This window comes from Merops nubicus, unplaced genomic scaffold (genome assembly GCF_000691845.1).
Source record: "Merops nubicus isolate BGI_N331 unplaced genomic scaffold, ASM69184v1 scaffold445, whole genome shotgun sequence".
Classification (NCBI taxonomy): domain Eukaryota; kingdom Metazoa; phylum Chordata; class Aves; order Coraciiformes; family Meropidae; genus Merops; species Merops nubicus.
In genome coordinates this window covers 9,368-23,019 of record NW_008609992.1, presented here as the reverse complement: position 1 = coordinate 23,019, position 13,652 = coordinate 9,368, and the positions used below count along the sequence as shown (strand labels likewise).

Genomic DNA, 13,652 nt, shown 5'->3' with positions numbered 1-13,652 from the left:
GTCGTGGGGGTGTTTGTCAACAGCTGGCTGAAAACGAGCCAGCATGTGCCCAGGGGGCCAAGAAAGCCACCAACAGCCTGGCTTGGATCAGCACTAGTGCTGCCAGCAGGACTAGGGCAAAGATCATCCTCCTGGACTCAGCAGTGGGCAGGCTGTCCCTCGAATCCTGGGTCCAGTTTTGGGCCCCTCACTCCAAGAAGGACCTTGAGGGGCTGAAGCATGTCCAGAGAAGGGCAATGAAGCTGGAGAAAGGTCTAGAGAGAAGTTTTATGAGGAGTGGCTGAGGGACCTGGGGTTGGATTTCAGTAAGGCCTTGGACACTACCTTCCCCAGCATTCTGCTGGAGAAGCTGATGGCTCATGCCATAACTGGCTGGATGGCTGAGCCCAGAGAGTGGTGGTGAATGAAGTTAAACCCAGTTGGCAGCTGGCCACAAGCAGTATTCCCCGGGGCTCACTTTTGGGACCAGTCTTGTTTAATATCTTTATTGTGGCACTGGTGAGGCCACAATATTTTTATGTGGTCCTGGTGAGGCTACAGCTTGAGTACTGGGCAGCACAGTATGAGAAGGATATTGAGGGGCTGGAGAAGGTCCATAAGGGCAACAAAGCTGGTGAAGGGTCTGTGGAACATGTCTCACCAGGAGTGGCTGAGGGACCTGGGGTTGGTTAGCCTGGACAAGAGGGGGCCCAGGGGGGGACCTGGGGTTGGTTAGCCTGGACAAGAGGAGGCTCAGGGGAGACCTTATTGCTCCCTACAACTCCCTGAAAGGAGGGTGTAGTGAGGTGGGAGTTGGTCTCTTCTCCCTAGTAACTGGTGAGAGGATGAGAGGAAGTGGGGTTAAGCTGTACTGGTGTGGTGGGAATTTTGAGTGGCTATGAGGAAGAATTTATTTCCTGACAGAAACATGGTTTAGTGGTCATGGTAGTCTTGAGTTGACAGCTGGACTTGATGATGGAAGTCTTGTTTAACTGTAATGATTCTATGATGATTTAATGGTGGGCTTGGCACTGCTGGGTTAACAGTTGGACTCGGTGATTTTAAAGTTCTCTTCCAACCAAAACAATTCTATGCCACATACAGATACATGGATATAGATGGGTATAACTATGCAGAGCCATAGCCATATTTATGGGTGGACCTATATAGCTGGAGATAAGCTGGCTGGGAGGGACAGCAGAGTGAAGTCCCCCTGCCCAAGGCACAGGAGGGAAGGAAAAGCACAGGGAGACTCACCGGTCCATGGAAAGCTTCTGGGCGAGAAGTCTCCAGTCGTTTCCCCTGGAGTTGGGAGCATCTAGGCTGCTGCAGATCTTCTGCCGGATGGAGAGGGGGATTTTGAAGGCGTAGGGTCCCACCTGGGTGGTGGTGGTGGTGGTGGTACCGCTGTGGTGGGAGCGAAGGGTGTCGAAGGAGCTGGCGTGCTGCAGAGGGAAGGACAGGATGAGATGTTGCAGGATAGAGCGGCTCCCAAGCGTGTCCCCTTGTCGTCTCCCCACTGCTCACCTCTCCCAGTGTGATGTGGAGCTGGAAGATCTGCCCTTCCCCTTCCACCTGCCGGACACAGATCTTGCAGGTGAGCTCTGTGGAGGCCTGGCTGTACCTCTCCAGCGTGAAGGTGCAGTGCAGGGCTCGCTGGCTGCCGCTCCAGATGTGATAGAAGGGGATTTCCTGCAGACAACCAAAGCATGGATCAGCAAAGGCTCAAGCAGCTCCTTTGGGAGATCCCATCTCCTCCAGCCACCTCACAAGGATGAGATGGAACTGAGGGACCCCACAGACAGCATCTCAACAGGAATGATTAGAAAACTGTCCCCCCTTCCTTCTCTATTCCTTTGGAGACAACTCTGGAGAAAAGACCAGGGCTCTTACAACCCCATGTTGCCTGGGTGATGATGGTGTCCCTGATCTGGAGCCCTCACCTGGTACTTGGCCAGCAGCTTGCTCCTCCACAGTGCGTGGGGGATGTCGTGGATGGAGAGACGCAGGTTGTGGTAGCTGTCCTTGAAGGGCAGGGGCTTGGGCTCCTCCAGCAGATACCCACCCAGTGTCCGCTCCAGCTCCAGCACCTCCTGTGGGCAGTGGGACAGGCAGCATGAGACTCAGCAGAAGAGCAGGGGCTGTTCCTCTCCCCACTCCATACCCAAAGCCAGGCATGGACCTGCCAAGGGCAACTAGCAGCACTAACAAACCCACAGGGAATCCTCTCGAGAAGAGGAGCCTTTGCCACCCCCCAGCTGCTCTCCAAGAACTTCCCAACTCATCTCACATGCCATCCCCATCTATGACAAACTCTTTCCAGTGGTGCCAGCAACAGGACAAGGGGCAACAAGCACAAAATGGAACCCAGGAGAGTCTATGTGAACATGAGGAAAAACTTTCCTGTGAGGGTGTCAGAGCCTGGAGCAGGCTGCCTAGAAAGGTTGTGGAGTCTCCTTCTCAGGAGAGATTCCAAACCCACCCGGATGCCATCCTGGGCACCCTGCTCTAAGTGCAGCTGCATTGGCAGAGGGAGTGGATTGAATGATCCCCACAGGTCCCTTCCAAAGCCATCCTGTGATAACTTGAATTTTCTACCCTGTGATACATGCCTCTGTACTCTTCAGATGACACAAAGGTCCAATGTAAACGTCACCCAGTCTGTTTTTAACAGCATCTCACTCCCACAGCAGCAGCTCTTAGGGATAAGATGCAATGCAGGAGCTGGAGTGCTGCCCACATCCCCACCTAGAGGCACTGCAGTGATCCTGACACCACAGGACAAGTCACTGGGCCAAGCAGACAAAGCATCCCAACTCAAGCTTGCTGCACTGCACTCTGATGTTACCTATGCCCCAAAACCCTCCCAAGGAGGGGAGAGACCCATCTCCACGCAGGAATAACAGGATCTAGGAAAAACTGAGGCAAATCACAGCAGCAAGTAAGGGTTTTGTTCATGAGGAAAAATCTCATTACTCTGAGGGAGGCAGAGCCTTGGAGCAAGCTGCCCAGAGAGGTTGTGGAGTTTCCTTCTCTGGAGAGATTCCAAACCCCTCCTGGACACAATCCTGGGCAATGTGCTCTGCGTGACTCTGCTTTAGCAGCAAGGTGGGACTAGATCATCTCCAGAGGTCCCTTCCAACCCCTACCATGCTGGGATTCTGTGATGGAGTGAGAAAACCCACCCAGCAGCAGCAAAACCTCTCAGGTAATGTCTGCAGAAAGAGGGACCAGTGTAGAAGCTGAGCAACACTGTCATTGTTTCCATCAGAAAGGATGAAGAAGGGTGGTGAGAGAAGTAAACAAGCTCATTATTTCACTGTGGTCACTCTGCAGGCAGTTGCATCAGGTTGTCTGCTCCCTGGGGCCAAGCCACCCTGAGAGGCACCAGTCAGCATCTCTACCTCCAGCACAAACAGCTTTGGCAAGCAGGGGCAGCCCGTGCTGGCGTCCCAAGGCGATGTTACCTTCAGGGCATCTGGCGTGTCCTCCAAGCAGTAGACCTTAAGGCTGTACTCCAGGGAGGTGCAAATGGTGGGGGCAAAGATCGCCAGCTGGAGCCTCTTGATGGCTGACCTGGAATAGGACTCTCCCACGAAGACATAGGTGCCAAGCTGGTCTAGCAAAATGTGGCAGGACTTGGCTTCCAGCTGGCAGTAGCAGGGAGTGTTGAGGGTCTCCTCATCCAGGGTCACAACTTCCTACGGGGAATCAAGGTTGGGGGTCAGCCCACCATCCAAAGGGGGCTTTCTGTGGGCTGTGTGCCACAGGGCTCGTCGTCTTCTCTGGCTGCAGGGGCTGGGTTCCCATCTTACCTCCCAGTTTCCCTGGTGGGACTGTGTTTTCAGCTGGTAAATCCAATCGGCAGAGCTGACATCGGCACAGTGGGGAATGGTCAGGACAACAGGGCGGCACAGGAGCAAGCCAGTGGGTCCACAGGTCACTGCTGGGCTCAGCACCGTCTGCGTGCCTTCGGAGGGCAGGCTGGGGAGGGCAGAGGGGACACTGGTTGGCAAGAAAGCCTCCCAGTGGCCAACGAAGAGGAGAGGTGCAGATGGTGTGGTGTCACTTACAGGGCGCTCTCTGCCTTGTTGAGGACCAGGTACATTTCGTAGAACTTCCCCTGGGGGATGGCCCCGTGGGGCACCAGCAGGCTCACCCCTAGCACAGCACACAGAGATGTGAATCACAAAACGAGGGAGACACTGCCAAGGAGAAACCACCCTTCCACCCCTGGCTGGTGAGCACAAGGACAGCAGTGAGCACGGGCAGCCCAGATCACCCCAGAAGAAACATCTCTGGATGTTCCTCAGCTGCACTACTTGCAGGGAGGAGCCAGGCATTAGGAAGCAAAACCACGGGTTGGATCTTTCTGTGAGGTACTGGCCCTGGACTGATGGCAGAGCCAGCCAGGAAAGTCCCATGAAGCTGTGACCTCCAGCCTAAGAAGCCCAGCTTGGGAATGACTCGCTGCCTTCCCCCCTTAACCCAGGTTTGAGACAGCAAAGGCCTGCTCACGGCAGGCAACTCTGCTGGGACTAGAGCAACTCCTGGACCATTCAGCAGCCAAATGAACCCTCCTGCCCAGCCCAGGGCTTACCGGTGCCCGGTATGGTGAGCCTGCCCCCCAGGTAGCCAAACGTGCCGCTGGCGCTGTTGCCGTGCTCCCGGGGCAAGCTGAGGAGCTGCTGGGAGCCCAAGGCCTTGCCCCGGACGTTGGCAAAGGGGCTGTCCCTGGTAGCGTCCCCCGGGTAGGTGCCGGTGGCGGGGACCCCCCCCCCGAGGAGATCCGTCCCGTCGTGGAGCCCCGGCGAGGAGGAGGCGGTGGAGGAGTTGTACACCTTGATCTTGAGGTTGGGGAGGGGGTCAAGCAGCGGGGAGTTGGTCATGGGGATCTTGTCAGAGGAGTCCTGCAGGGCGTACATGGGGCCGCGGTACACCCCTGCGCTGGCTGTCAGGTCGGGCTGCATCGAGGGGTGCAGCAGCTGGGGGTTGTCTGTGGGAGGAGGGAACATGGATGGCATGAAGATGGCAGCAGAAATAAGGGGATGGAAAAGCACTGCTTGACTGGAAGAGAAGCCTGAAGAAAAGAGGGTGAAAAGCCCTCCTCACCCAGCACACAGGAGGTACAACGGGTGTAGTGCTGGGCTACAGCTGTCCACCTTCCACCAGATAGCACCTACTGCAGGTGGAAGGGAATTGCCCAGCAAAAGAACATGGCCAGCAGGTTGAGGGAGGTTGCCCTCTCACTTCACTCTGCCCAAAGGAGACTACATCCGGAGTGCTGGGTCCAGTTCTGGGCTCCCCAGTCCAAGAGAGACTGGAGAGAGTCCAGTGGAGGTCTACAAAGATGCTGAGGGGACTGGAGCATCTCTCTGATGAGGAAAGACTGAGAAAAGACCTGAGGCTGTTGAGCCTGGAGAAGACTGAGAGGGGATCTTCTCAATGCTTAACAGTAACTAAAGAGGCTCAAGAGGCTGCCCAAAGAAGTTGTGGAGTCTCCTTCTCTGGAGAGACTCCATCACCCCGCATGGATGTGATCCTGTGCAACCTGCTCTGGGTGACTCTGCTTTAACTGCTGGGTTGGATGAGATGATCTCCAGAGGTCCCTTCCAACCCCTACTACGCTGTGAATCTGTGAAATTACCCTAGAAAACTGGGGCTTGGGGTCCACTGGGGACCTGTCCCCTACTGTGCCTGACTTTCCTTCTGCCTGGGCTTGAGCTGGTGAGCAGCATCTGCACGGGTTACGGGTCTTACCATGCCGAGAGGTCTTGAAGTTGACAGGGTGGAAGCCTCCAGTCAGAGCAGCTGATGAGTCTGTGATATCCGTGTCAAAATCTCGGCACCTTCTCCGGTACACCACCACCCCCACGGCCATGAGGATCACAATGAAGACGAAAATGGCCACCACCAGCCCAGCATACAGGGCAACATCGCCTGTGGCTTCCAGCACTGGGAGGGATTAAAGAAATGGAAGTGAAAAAAGGAGGACCAGAAATGCACCAGACCCACCGGTGCTCCCCAACCCTACCACTAACTCAGGACATAGGCACAAATGGGAAGATGTCTACTGGGCTTGTGAAAAGGCTGAGGCAGGAGGATGGAGGGAGTTTTCTGAGAGCAGTCCGGAAGCCAGAACAATGCCAGAGACTGAGATGGAGGTGAACCTGTCAAACTGCTGGAAGACACCTTGCCATGGCTTGTTTAAACTTCAGTGGAACACCAAGAAGCCCAGAAACATTAGGTTTCCATGGCTCAGATTCATGAAGCTACAACCCTCACATCCTAACAGAGACAACTCTGAGGAGTAAAATCTAAATCATGCAGCTCATCTATATGTCCTTGAGCTATACATCCATCCAGAAAGGTCAAGTGTCACTCTGTATAGACACCTCTCAGCTTCTCCAGTTTCCCTTCCCCTGCCACAAGGCTCTGGATCTTTAAACACCTGGTGTATCTATCTGCCCAGAAAGGAGAAAGATGGAGGGTGAAGGCAGGGTACAGTGAAGCCTCCAGCAGCAGGAGCTGAGCACACTCAGCCCATCCTTCCCTCCTTCCTCCCTCCATATTCACCAGCATCTCTTGGTTTTGTGCTGGAATGAAGCCCTGTCCTAAACCTGGAGATCTCAACCATGTTAGGACTATGACACCTGTGTGATGTGTCACCTTATTCCCAATTTCCCCTGTCTCTGGATGCCAGAAACAGGAATCCAGATGCACTTTTGGATCCCTAACTGAAAGAAGGGAGTGCTTAGGGTGGGTAATAATGCTTGAAGTAGCTTTAGTGGTGTGACACTGCCTACATTGTAGCTGCTCCTCTGGAGAGACTCGCACCCTGCCTGGATGTGATCCTAGTGCAATCTGCTCTAGGTGACCCTGCCTTGGCAGGGGGTTTGGGTTAGACAATCTCCAGAGGTCCCTTCCAACCCCTATCATGCTGGGATTTTGGGATACAGACAAGAACTGCAGGCAGCAGAATGGGGACACGAGCAGGGGTGATAAAAAAGTGGGTTGTAATTATAGTTTCAAGAGAAGCGTGTGATTTAATGGAGCTTTGGGGTGGGTTTTAGCTGCTTCCTCTTCCCACCCTGTCCTGCCCCAGCTGTTGAGGAGCCCTTCCACAAGTGCGACAGCCCAAAACCAAAGCAATACCTCACAACAAAACAAAATGGCCATGAAATGAACACTTACGGTGGCTTTTGGGTTCGCTTAGAACTCTTTTATCTGTTAGGGAAAAAAAAAGTTAGAAAACAAAAGGTGAAGGTGGCGATGAGGATGAGATGAAACAAAAGGTGGAGGGCAGGGGGGAAAGCCAGCCCAGGAGGCACAAGGAGCCACAGCACGGTGGGGAGGGATGGGAGTACAGCATCATTCCCTGGGACATGCAAAAAGCCAGCTGGAAGAGTGGCGACAAGGATGTTCCCATCCCTAGCCAGATTCTGGGGTGCAAGTCCCCAGCTAATAAGCCTTCCTGGCTGCAGCAGTGGTGAAGGTGACAGTGGTGTCACACAGCAGCAGGTGGCAGCATTGGTTGCTCAGCCTTCCGTGTGCCCACTCATAGAGTCGCAGAATTAACATCATCACCATCATTATTGTTTTTATTCCTAGTTGCTGCTCCAAAGTTCCTACTGAGCAGTGAGCCAAGTCAGATGTTTTCATGGTGGGGCCAAGAAACCCCCCCAGCTTGCCCCCACTAACCACAAACAGCCTTATTTCAGCAGAGACCCCAAACTTAGCACCACTTCAGAAGGCTTGGTGGGACATTTAGATCCCACCAAGAACCCCCACACTTTGCTTTCCTTTAGGTTAGAACTAGCTTTGGAAAGGTTCAATCTGGTTAAAAAACAAACTCATCAAAACCAACTGATCAACCAGGGGCCTGCGCGGTCAACTTGGAGGCAGAGCAAATAAGAACGTGGCCGAGTGCTGGAGCACCACAGCCACCAGTTCGTGCCCCTGCCCAGGTGCCCAGGTACTCACTCTGGAGGCAGAGGCCGTCGGTGCAGTTTTTGGAGTCCAGCAGCAGGCCGCTGCAGTCCTTGCCCCCGTTGCGGGGCGCGGGGGCGGCGCACTCGCGGCTGCGCCAGTGGGTGCACTCCGTGCTGCACGCCGACCACTTGCTCCACTCCGTCCACGCGCCGTCCACTGTGGGCCACCAAAACAGAGAGGTGTCACCACGGCCTCGGGGCTCAGTCCCCAGTGCCGGGGTGTCTCCGGCATCAGAAAGATTCCCACGCCCATCTTCCCCTTTGGAGAGTGTTATCTCAGCAAACCCAGCCCTGTTGTGTCTCTGCTCACATCTGCAGCTCTTCTGGGTCTTGGCAGACTAAAAGAGGCTTCAGACTGGTTTCCTGACCAGTCCCATCTCCCTGGGGAGCATCAAGAGCACAGTTGGACCGTGCAACATGTGGGCAGGCAGCATGGTATCACAGAACCATTTTGGCTGTAAAAGACCTCTAAGATCATTGAGTCCAACTGTTAACCCAGCACTGCCAGGGCACCACTAAACCATGGCCCTCAGCACCACATCGCCACTGCTCTGAAAGCCCTCCAGGGATGGGGACTCCACCACTGCCCTGGGCAGCCTGGGCCAGGCCTTGGCAACCCTTTTGGGGAAGACATTTTTCCCAATGTCCAACCTAAACCTCCCCTGGTAAAACTTGAGGCCATTTCTTCTTGTCCTGTTGTTTGTTCCCTGGGAGAAGAGACCAACCCCCACCTGCCTCAAACCTCCTTTAAGCAAGTTGTTGAGAGCCAGAAGGTCTCCCCTGAGCCTCCTTTTCTCTAGGCTGGACAACCTCAGCTCCCTCAGCCGCTCCTCACCAGACTTGTGCTCTAGACCCTCCCTCAGCTTTGTTGCCCTTCTTTGGACACACTCCAGTCAGGACAAGGCTTCTGAACCTGCCTTACCTGGGCAGAGGGTGGTGCAGGTGATTTTCTGGAAAGGCTGCCCGTCGCAGAAGGAGCCCCCGTTCAGTGGGGCAGGGTTGGTGCACGTCCGGGTGCGCTTCTGCCAGCCTCGGCCACAGCGGTTGTTGCACGGAGACCACTCGGACCAGGTGGACCAGCCACCGTTCACTGCGAGAGGAGATGGACATTGCTAACACATCCACAGAGCCTCTTTGAGCAGGGATTGGAGCTAAGCCTAGGGTTCACTATGTTCTCTGTCCTTACATCTTCTGTGACACCCAGAACAGCTTAGTCTGAAGTCTGCTTTGGTCCTTTCTCCACTTTGCAAATAGTTTTGCATCTGGCCACAGCAGATCTTTGGTTTCAGAGTAAAGTTCAGCCAGATGCAGCTTTTCAGCTGCTTTGAGAGTCAAAGCAATTTGGCTGGGTCCAGCCTCGACCCACCTTCATACTCAATGGAGAAGGCCTGGAGCTACCTACACCTAATAACCTCTCCTAATAGCTTGTGCACACTAGCAGAGGTTTCTGTCTTGCAGGCATTGGCTGTTACCTAATTTAATGCAATGCCCTGGTAGGGTTCACTTCTATGCTTCTCCAAAAGTGCCCCTATTTCCCCTTGGCTTGGAGACATGGCCATCAGCAAAGGTCCCCTCCCCAAGAGCAAGGGCTGGTACCATAGACAATGACAGCAGCCGTGGTGCTCCGCCGCTTGGCCACGATGTTCTTGGCCATGCAGGTGTAATTAGCAGTGTCCAAGAGCCGGGCCTGCTTGATGATGAGGTTGTGATCAATGGTGATAAGGAAGTTGGTGTCTTGGGTGGGATCGATGACATCCTCGTTCCTCAGCCACTCCACCTGACAATGCAAAGGACGAAATGGGGTAGAGGATGGTGATTAAGATGAACTAGAACTGAACTGAGCCAGGAAAAGCTCATCACGGGTTTCAGTAGAAATACCCATCTCACATGCTCCCCACCATAAGGATCTTCAAGGGCTCCAAAACTAAGCCAGGCCACAACTGCTTAACTAGGATGTTTGGGTAGGGCATGAGTCAATACCATTGTTGAGAAGGAGGGCAGGCACAAGCAAGGAGAAACATCAGGTTGGAGGAGCTGAATTCACCAGCCCTGATAGAAAGCAAAACCCCTCGGACCTGCGTATGACCTCCCCATCTTCATCACAGAGACCACTGATGTCCTCAGCACCACAACCACTTACTGCCCTACCTTGCCTCTGTGTGTATTTATTTGTTCTCAAAAGCTGAGCTAAACCAGGCCTCACTGGGGCACATTACTGCTGTTTGGGCCAAAGATGGGACATTGTGGCTACCACCATTCATCAGCTTCTGGAGGCTGATGGAGCTGTGGGCAAGGAAAGCACCACTACCATGCTAGGGAAACCCATTGGTATTGACATTGGTATTGGCTCTCACCTCTTCAAACAAGTTATTGGGTGCCTCCTTGTTAGATCTTCCCTCTAAGAGGTTAAAGGCACATCAGGAAGTGTGGGAGAGGTGGGTTGAGAAGGTGAGGTGGTAACGTGTGTAATCAGATATCGCAATAACATCCACTGCCCCAACCAAACAATCATGCTGAACAATGAGGCACATCAGGAAGTGTGGGAGAGGTGGGTTGAGAAGGTGAGGTGGTAACGTGTGTAATCAGATATCACAATAACAGATCCACTGCCCCAACCAATCAATCAACAATGAGAGCTGACTGCTGCATCCCAAGGACATCCATCGTGGCTGCAAGCCATCTGCTCTGCCCTGTCTCTCGGAGGGACAGGAGAGGCCACTTCACCAGGCATTTCTCCAGGCTGCTGAGCTGCTCACCTCAGCCTGCGGCACCCCCTCTGGTGGGCGGCACTGCAGCAGGACCTCGTGCTCCAGTGGGACCTCCTTCCCCAGTGGCTCCTGGTCAAAATTCTTCCGTAGGTCTGAGAGGAAAAGGAAAACCAGGGGGATCACCAACCCATCCTGCAGAAACAGGACAACCTACAAAACCTTGGTGGGGAGAGAGCATCGCCTCAGCGATGGGATGCAGTTGCCTCTGCAATAGGACCTGTGTCTTTGTTGCAGGGGCAGAAATGAGATTTGCCCAAAAGCACAGCTCCCATGTTGGTGCTGAAGCAAATCCCCAAATTTCAGGGCTACGGGGGCTTGTTGCTAGGCTCTGCCCCTGTTGGTCATGGCTGAGCCATGTCCCCAGACTTGCTGGAAAGCTGACTTGGGTGCCAAAATGGGGAATGACTGCTGCTGAAAATCCACGTTTACTCAGCAAGGGGCTGCTCAGTGCTCTGGGGAAGGGGAAGAAGCCCAGCAGAGCCCCTCAGGATGAGGGGGACATGGCAAGGTCCTACTCCAGAGCCTTGAAAGCAGAAGGAACATCACTAGATGGTGCTGCAATACTGCTACAGCACTCAGCCCTCTCTGGCTGCGGCTTCCTCTTGAGCAGGACAGCCAACTCCCCCCCACCTCGTTCATCTCATCTGTTCAGCTCCCAGAAACACCAAACCCTTGGCTGGGGCTGGACAAACAGGCTCCCTCAGTAGCCAGCCCTGGGCCTTGTAACATTTTCCCCATTGAGACTCAAACCCTTCAGCAGCATCACTGATTCACCAGCTACCTCCAGTTTGGACAACTTGCTGGATTGTTAGCCCTCTAATAGCAAAATCTGTTTATGACTGGGGAAGCCTGCCTGTTCTCCTACAGCTTTGCCATCTCATTTGCTAAGAGAGCAAACTCAGCCAGGTAACAGCTTGATTAACTCGCCCTTAATGAGGCTGACACCCACAAACAGCAGCTTAGAGAAGTGACATATGACAGCAGGGACTCCAGGGACGCGGAGTCGCTGATTCAGACAGAGCATGCAAGGTGCCAACCGTTGGGTTATTAACGATAATAAAGCACCAGGAAGAGCTGAGCACACTGATGGGCAATGCAGTATTAACCCAGGTAGTGCCACAGCCTCTCACCCAGGTAGGTCAGGAGGATGCCAGCTCAGCTGCAAAGCTAGAGCTGGGATGGGGAGCTAAGACCAAAGCCATTCAGCAAGAACAGGTCATCTCCAACTGATCTAAAAGCACCGCTTTCAACAGGGAATTAACTTTTGGAGATAGCCAACCCCACACAGGGGTCTTGGGGGCTCCTGGGAAGCTGGGAATGAACACCTTTGGTCACTGTTTCAGCTGGTGTTGCTTGGAGGGGTCAGGCTGGAGCAAGCACTGTGTGGAGCGGGCACTTACACGCTATGCGGACGTACGCCCGGCGGCTCTTCGTGGTGCCCGCGGAGCTCCAGGCCACGCACTGGCACCAGTAATCTTCCAAGCCAAAAAGCTCCTCCACCTGCTGCCGGGACACCTCGATCTGCACCTCTCGCACCAGCAGCCCTGCAAGGGGACAGAGGGATGGCATCAGCTCGGCAGGAGCAAAGGGAGGAAAGAAACTGAGGCGGCACCCAGGAGGGCTGGTGGATGCACAAAGCTTGAAGCAGTGGGTTGGAGGTATCTCAGAGGCATCTGTGTTTGGCACCTCTGCAAATGATGAAGGCTCTTCCCTCTGAAGGGTGATTTGGAGCTGAAGCCAAGACAATGGCTCATGTGTGTCTTGTCTTCTTTTTCCCACTGGTCCAGCTGTGCAGGACCAGGACCTCTTGACCATTTCAAGAGGCACCATCATCCTCCACCAGCTCTCTCCTGACACAAACATCCCCATCCTGGGTTTGAAGGATGCCTCTGAGGCTTCGCTGTGGGGAGAAGCCACCATTTATATACAAAAACAAGACATCTAAAAGGTCTTAAAGGAAATCATACAAGTATGATGGCATTTCATATCCACTGACCCCAGAAAGGGCTACACTCCTCCATCAACCCCCCAACACTCCCAGGATGTCTGCTAGAACATGTTGGTCATGGCAAGGGTGCAATGACAAAGGTGGCACCACCACATCCCCTGGACTACAGGATGCTGAGGCTCACCTGAAGCATCAACCCCTCATCATGTGGCCATCACCAAGCCCTGGAGGGATTCAGGGCTTATTTTTACTTATTTTCAGCAATACCTACCCTATTTTTTTGCAGCTTCTATTTATGAAAAGGCCTCAAGTTCACAGCGATTGAGAGTCGTGTGCTCTGCAGCTGTAATTTTGTTAGCTTGCTCCCAGTGCCATGAGGAGCAATTACCATCTCTCTGCCACCTTCCCATGGAACAGCTGACAAACATGTACCAAGGAAATACAATTTATTTTGCCATTACTGAGAGGGTGGGGCATTGGAAAATAAAGAAGGCATTTGGGCCAAGCACTTTTGGAAAAATTAGAACTTTTAGAAGGACCCAGGATGGAGATGGCTCAAAACCATCTCATCTCTCTGGAAAGCCTCGGTGGGGGTAGGTTGAGCAGCCCTGGAAAGGTGGGGAGCATGGGCTAACACTCTGCTATCTCCATAATCCCTGAAAGCAAAGCCTACACAGGATTGGAGACTGAGTGTACAGCTCACAGGAGTGACTATTTAACAGGCTTAAGGACATCCAAACACAGCCACTTCTACCGACAGTCCCTCCTCGTCCAGCTGAATTATCTTCTCTGACTTGGCCTATTTTTGCTTTCTTCCGCATGAAATGTTTTGGATCCGACGCAGTCAGAGCATTTCGGAGCCCAGCTCATTCAAGACATGTCATCTTAAAAGTCATTGCCTTTTTTTTTTTTTTAAAAAAGGTCCCTTTCCCCACATTTTTAACCGAGGATGCTTAAAACGAGGTG

At 53.5% G+C, this 13,652-nt stretch overlaps 1 protein-coding gene across 1 annotated transcript in view; it reads right to left on the bottom strand.

Annotated features, from left to right (window-relative positions):
* Positions 1 to 13,652, bottom strand: part of UNC5B (unc-5 homolog B (C. elegans)) — a 16,937-nt gene that overhangs the window by 777 nt on the left and 2,508 nt on the right. The window contains exons 2-15 of the mRNA XM_008940723.1: positions 12,139 to 12,282; positions 10,727 to 10,830; positions 9,567 to 9,747; positions 8,893 to 9,060; positions 7,963 to 8,127; positions 7,174 to 7,206; positions 5,740 to 5,934; positions 4,580 to 4,975; positions 4,053 to 4,140; positions 3,795 to 3,963; positions 3,447 to 3,680; positions 1,923 to 2,072; positions 1,507 to 1,671; positions 1,237 to 1,424 (exon numbers count right to left, since the gene is read on the bottom strand). Coding sequence (XP_008938971.1) covers positions 1,237 to 1,424; positions 1,507 to 1,671; positions 1,923 to 2,072; positions 3,447 to 3,680; positions 3,795 to 3,963; positions 4,053 to 4,140; positions 4,580 to 4,975; positions 5,740 to 5,934; positions 7,174 to 7,206; positions 7,963 to 8,127; positions 8,893 to 9,060; positions 9,567 to 9,747; positions 10,727 to 10,830; positions 12,139 to 12,282 — 2,380 coding nt within the window. The remainder of the gene's footprint in view (positions 1 to 1,236; positions 1,425 to 1,506; positions 1,672 to 1,922; positions 2,073 to 3,446; positions 3,681 to 3,794; positions 3,964 to 4,052; positions 4,141 to 4,579; positions 4,976 to 5,739; positions 5,935 to 7,173; positions 7,207 to 7,962; positions 8,128 to 8,892; positions 9,061 to 9,566; positions 9,748 to 10,726; positions 10,831 to 12,138; positions 12,283 to 13,652) is intronic.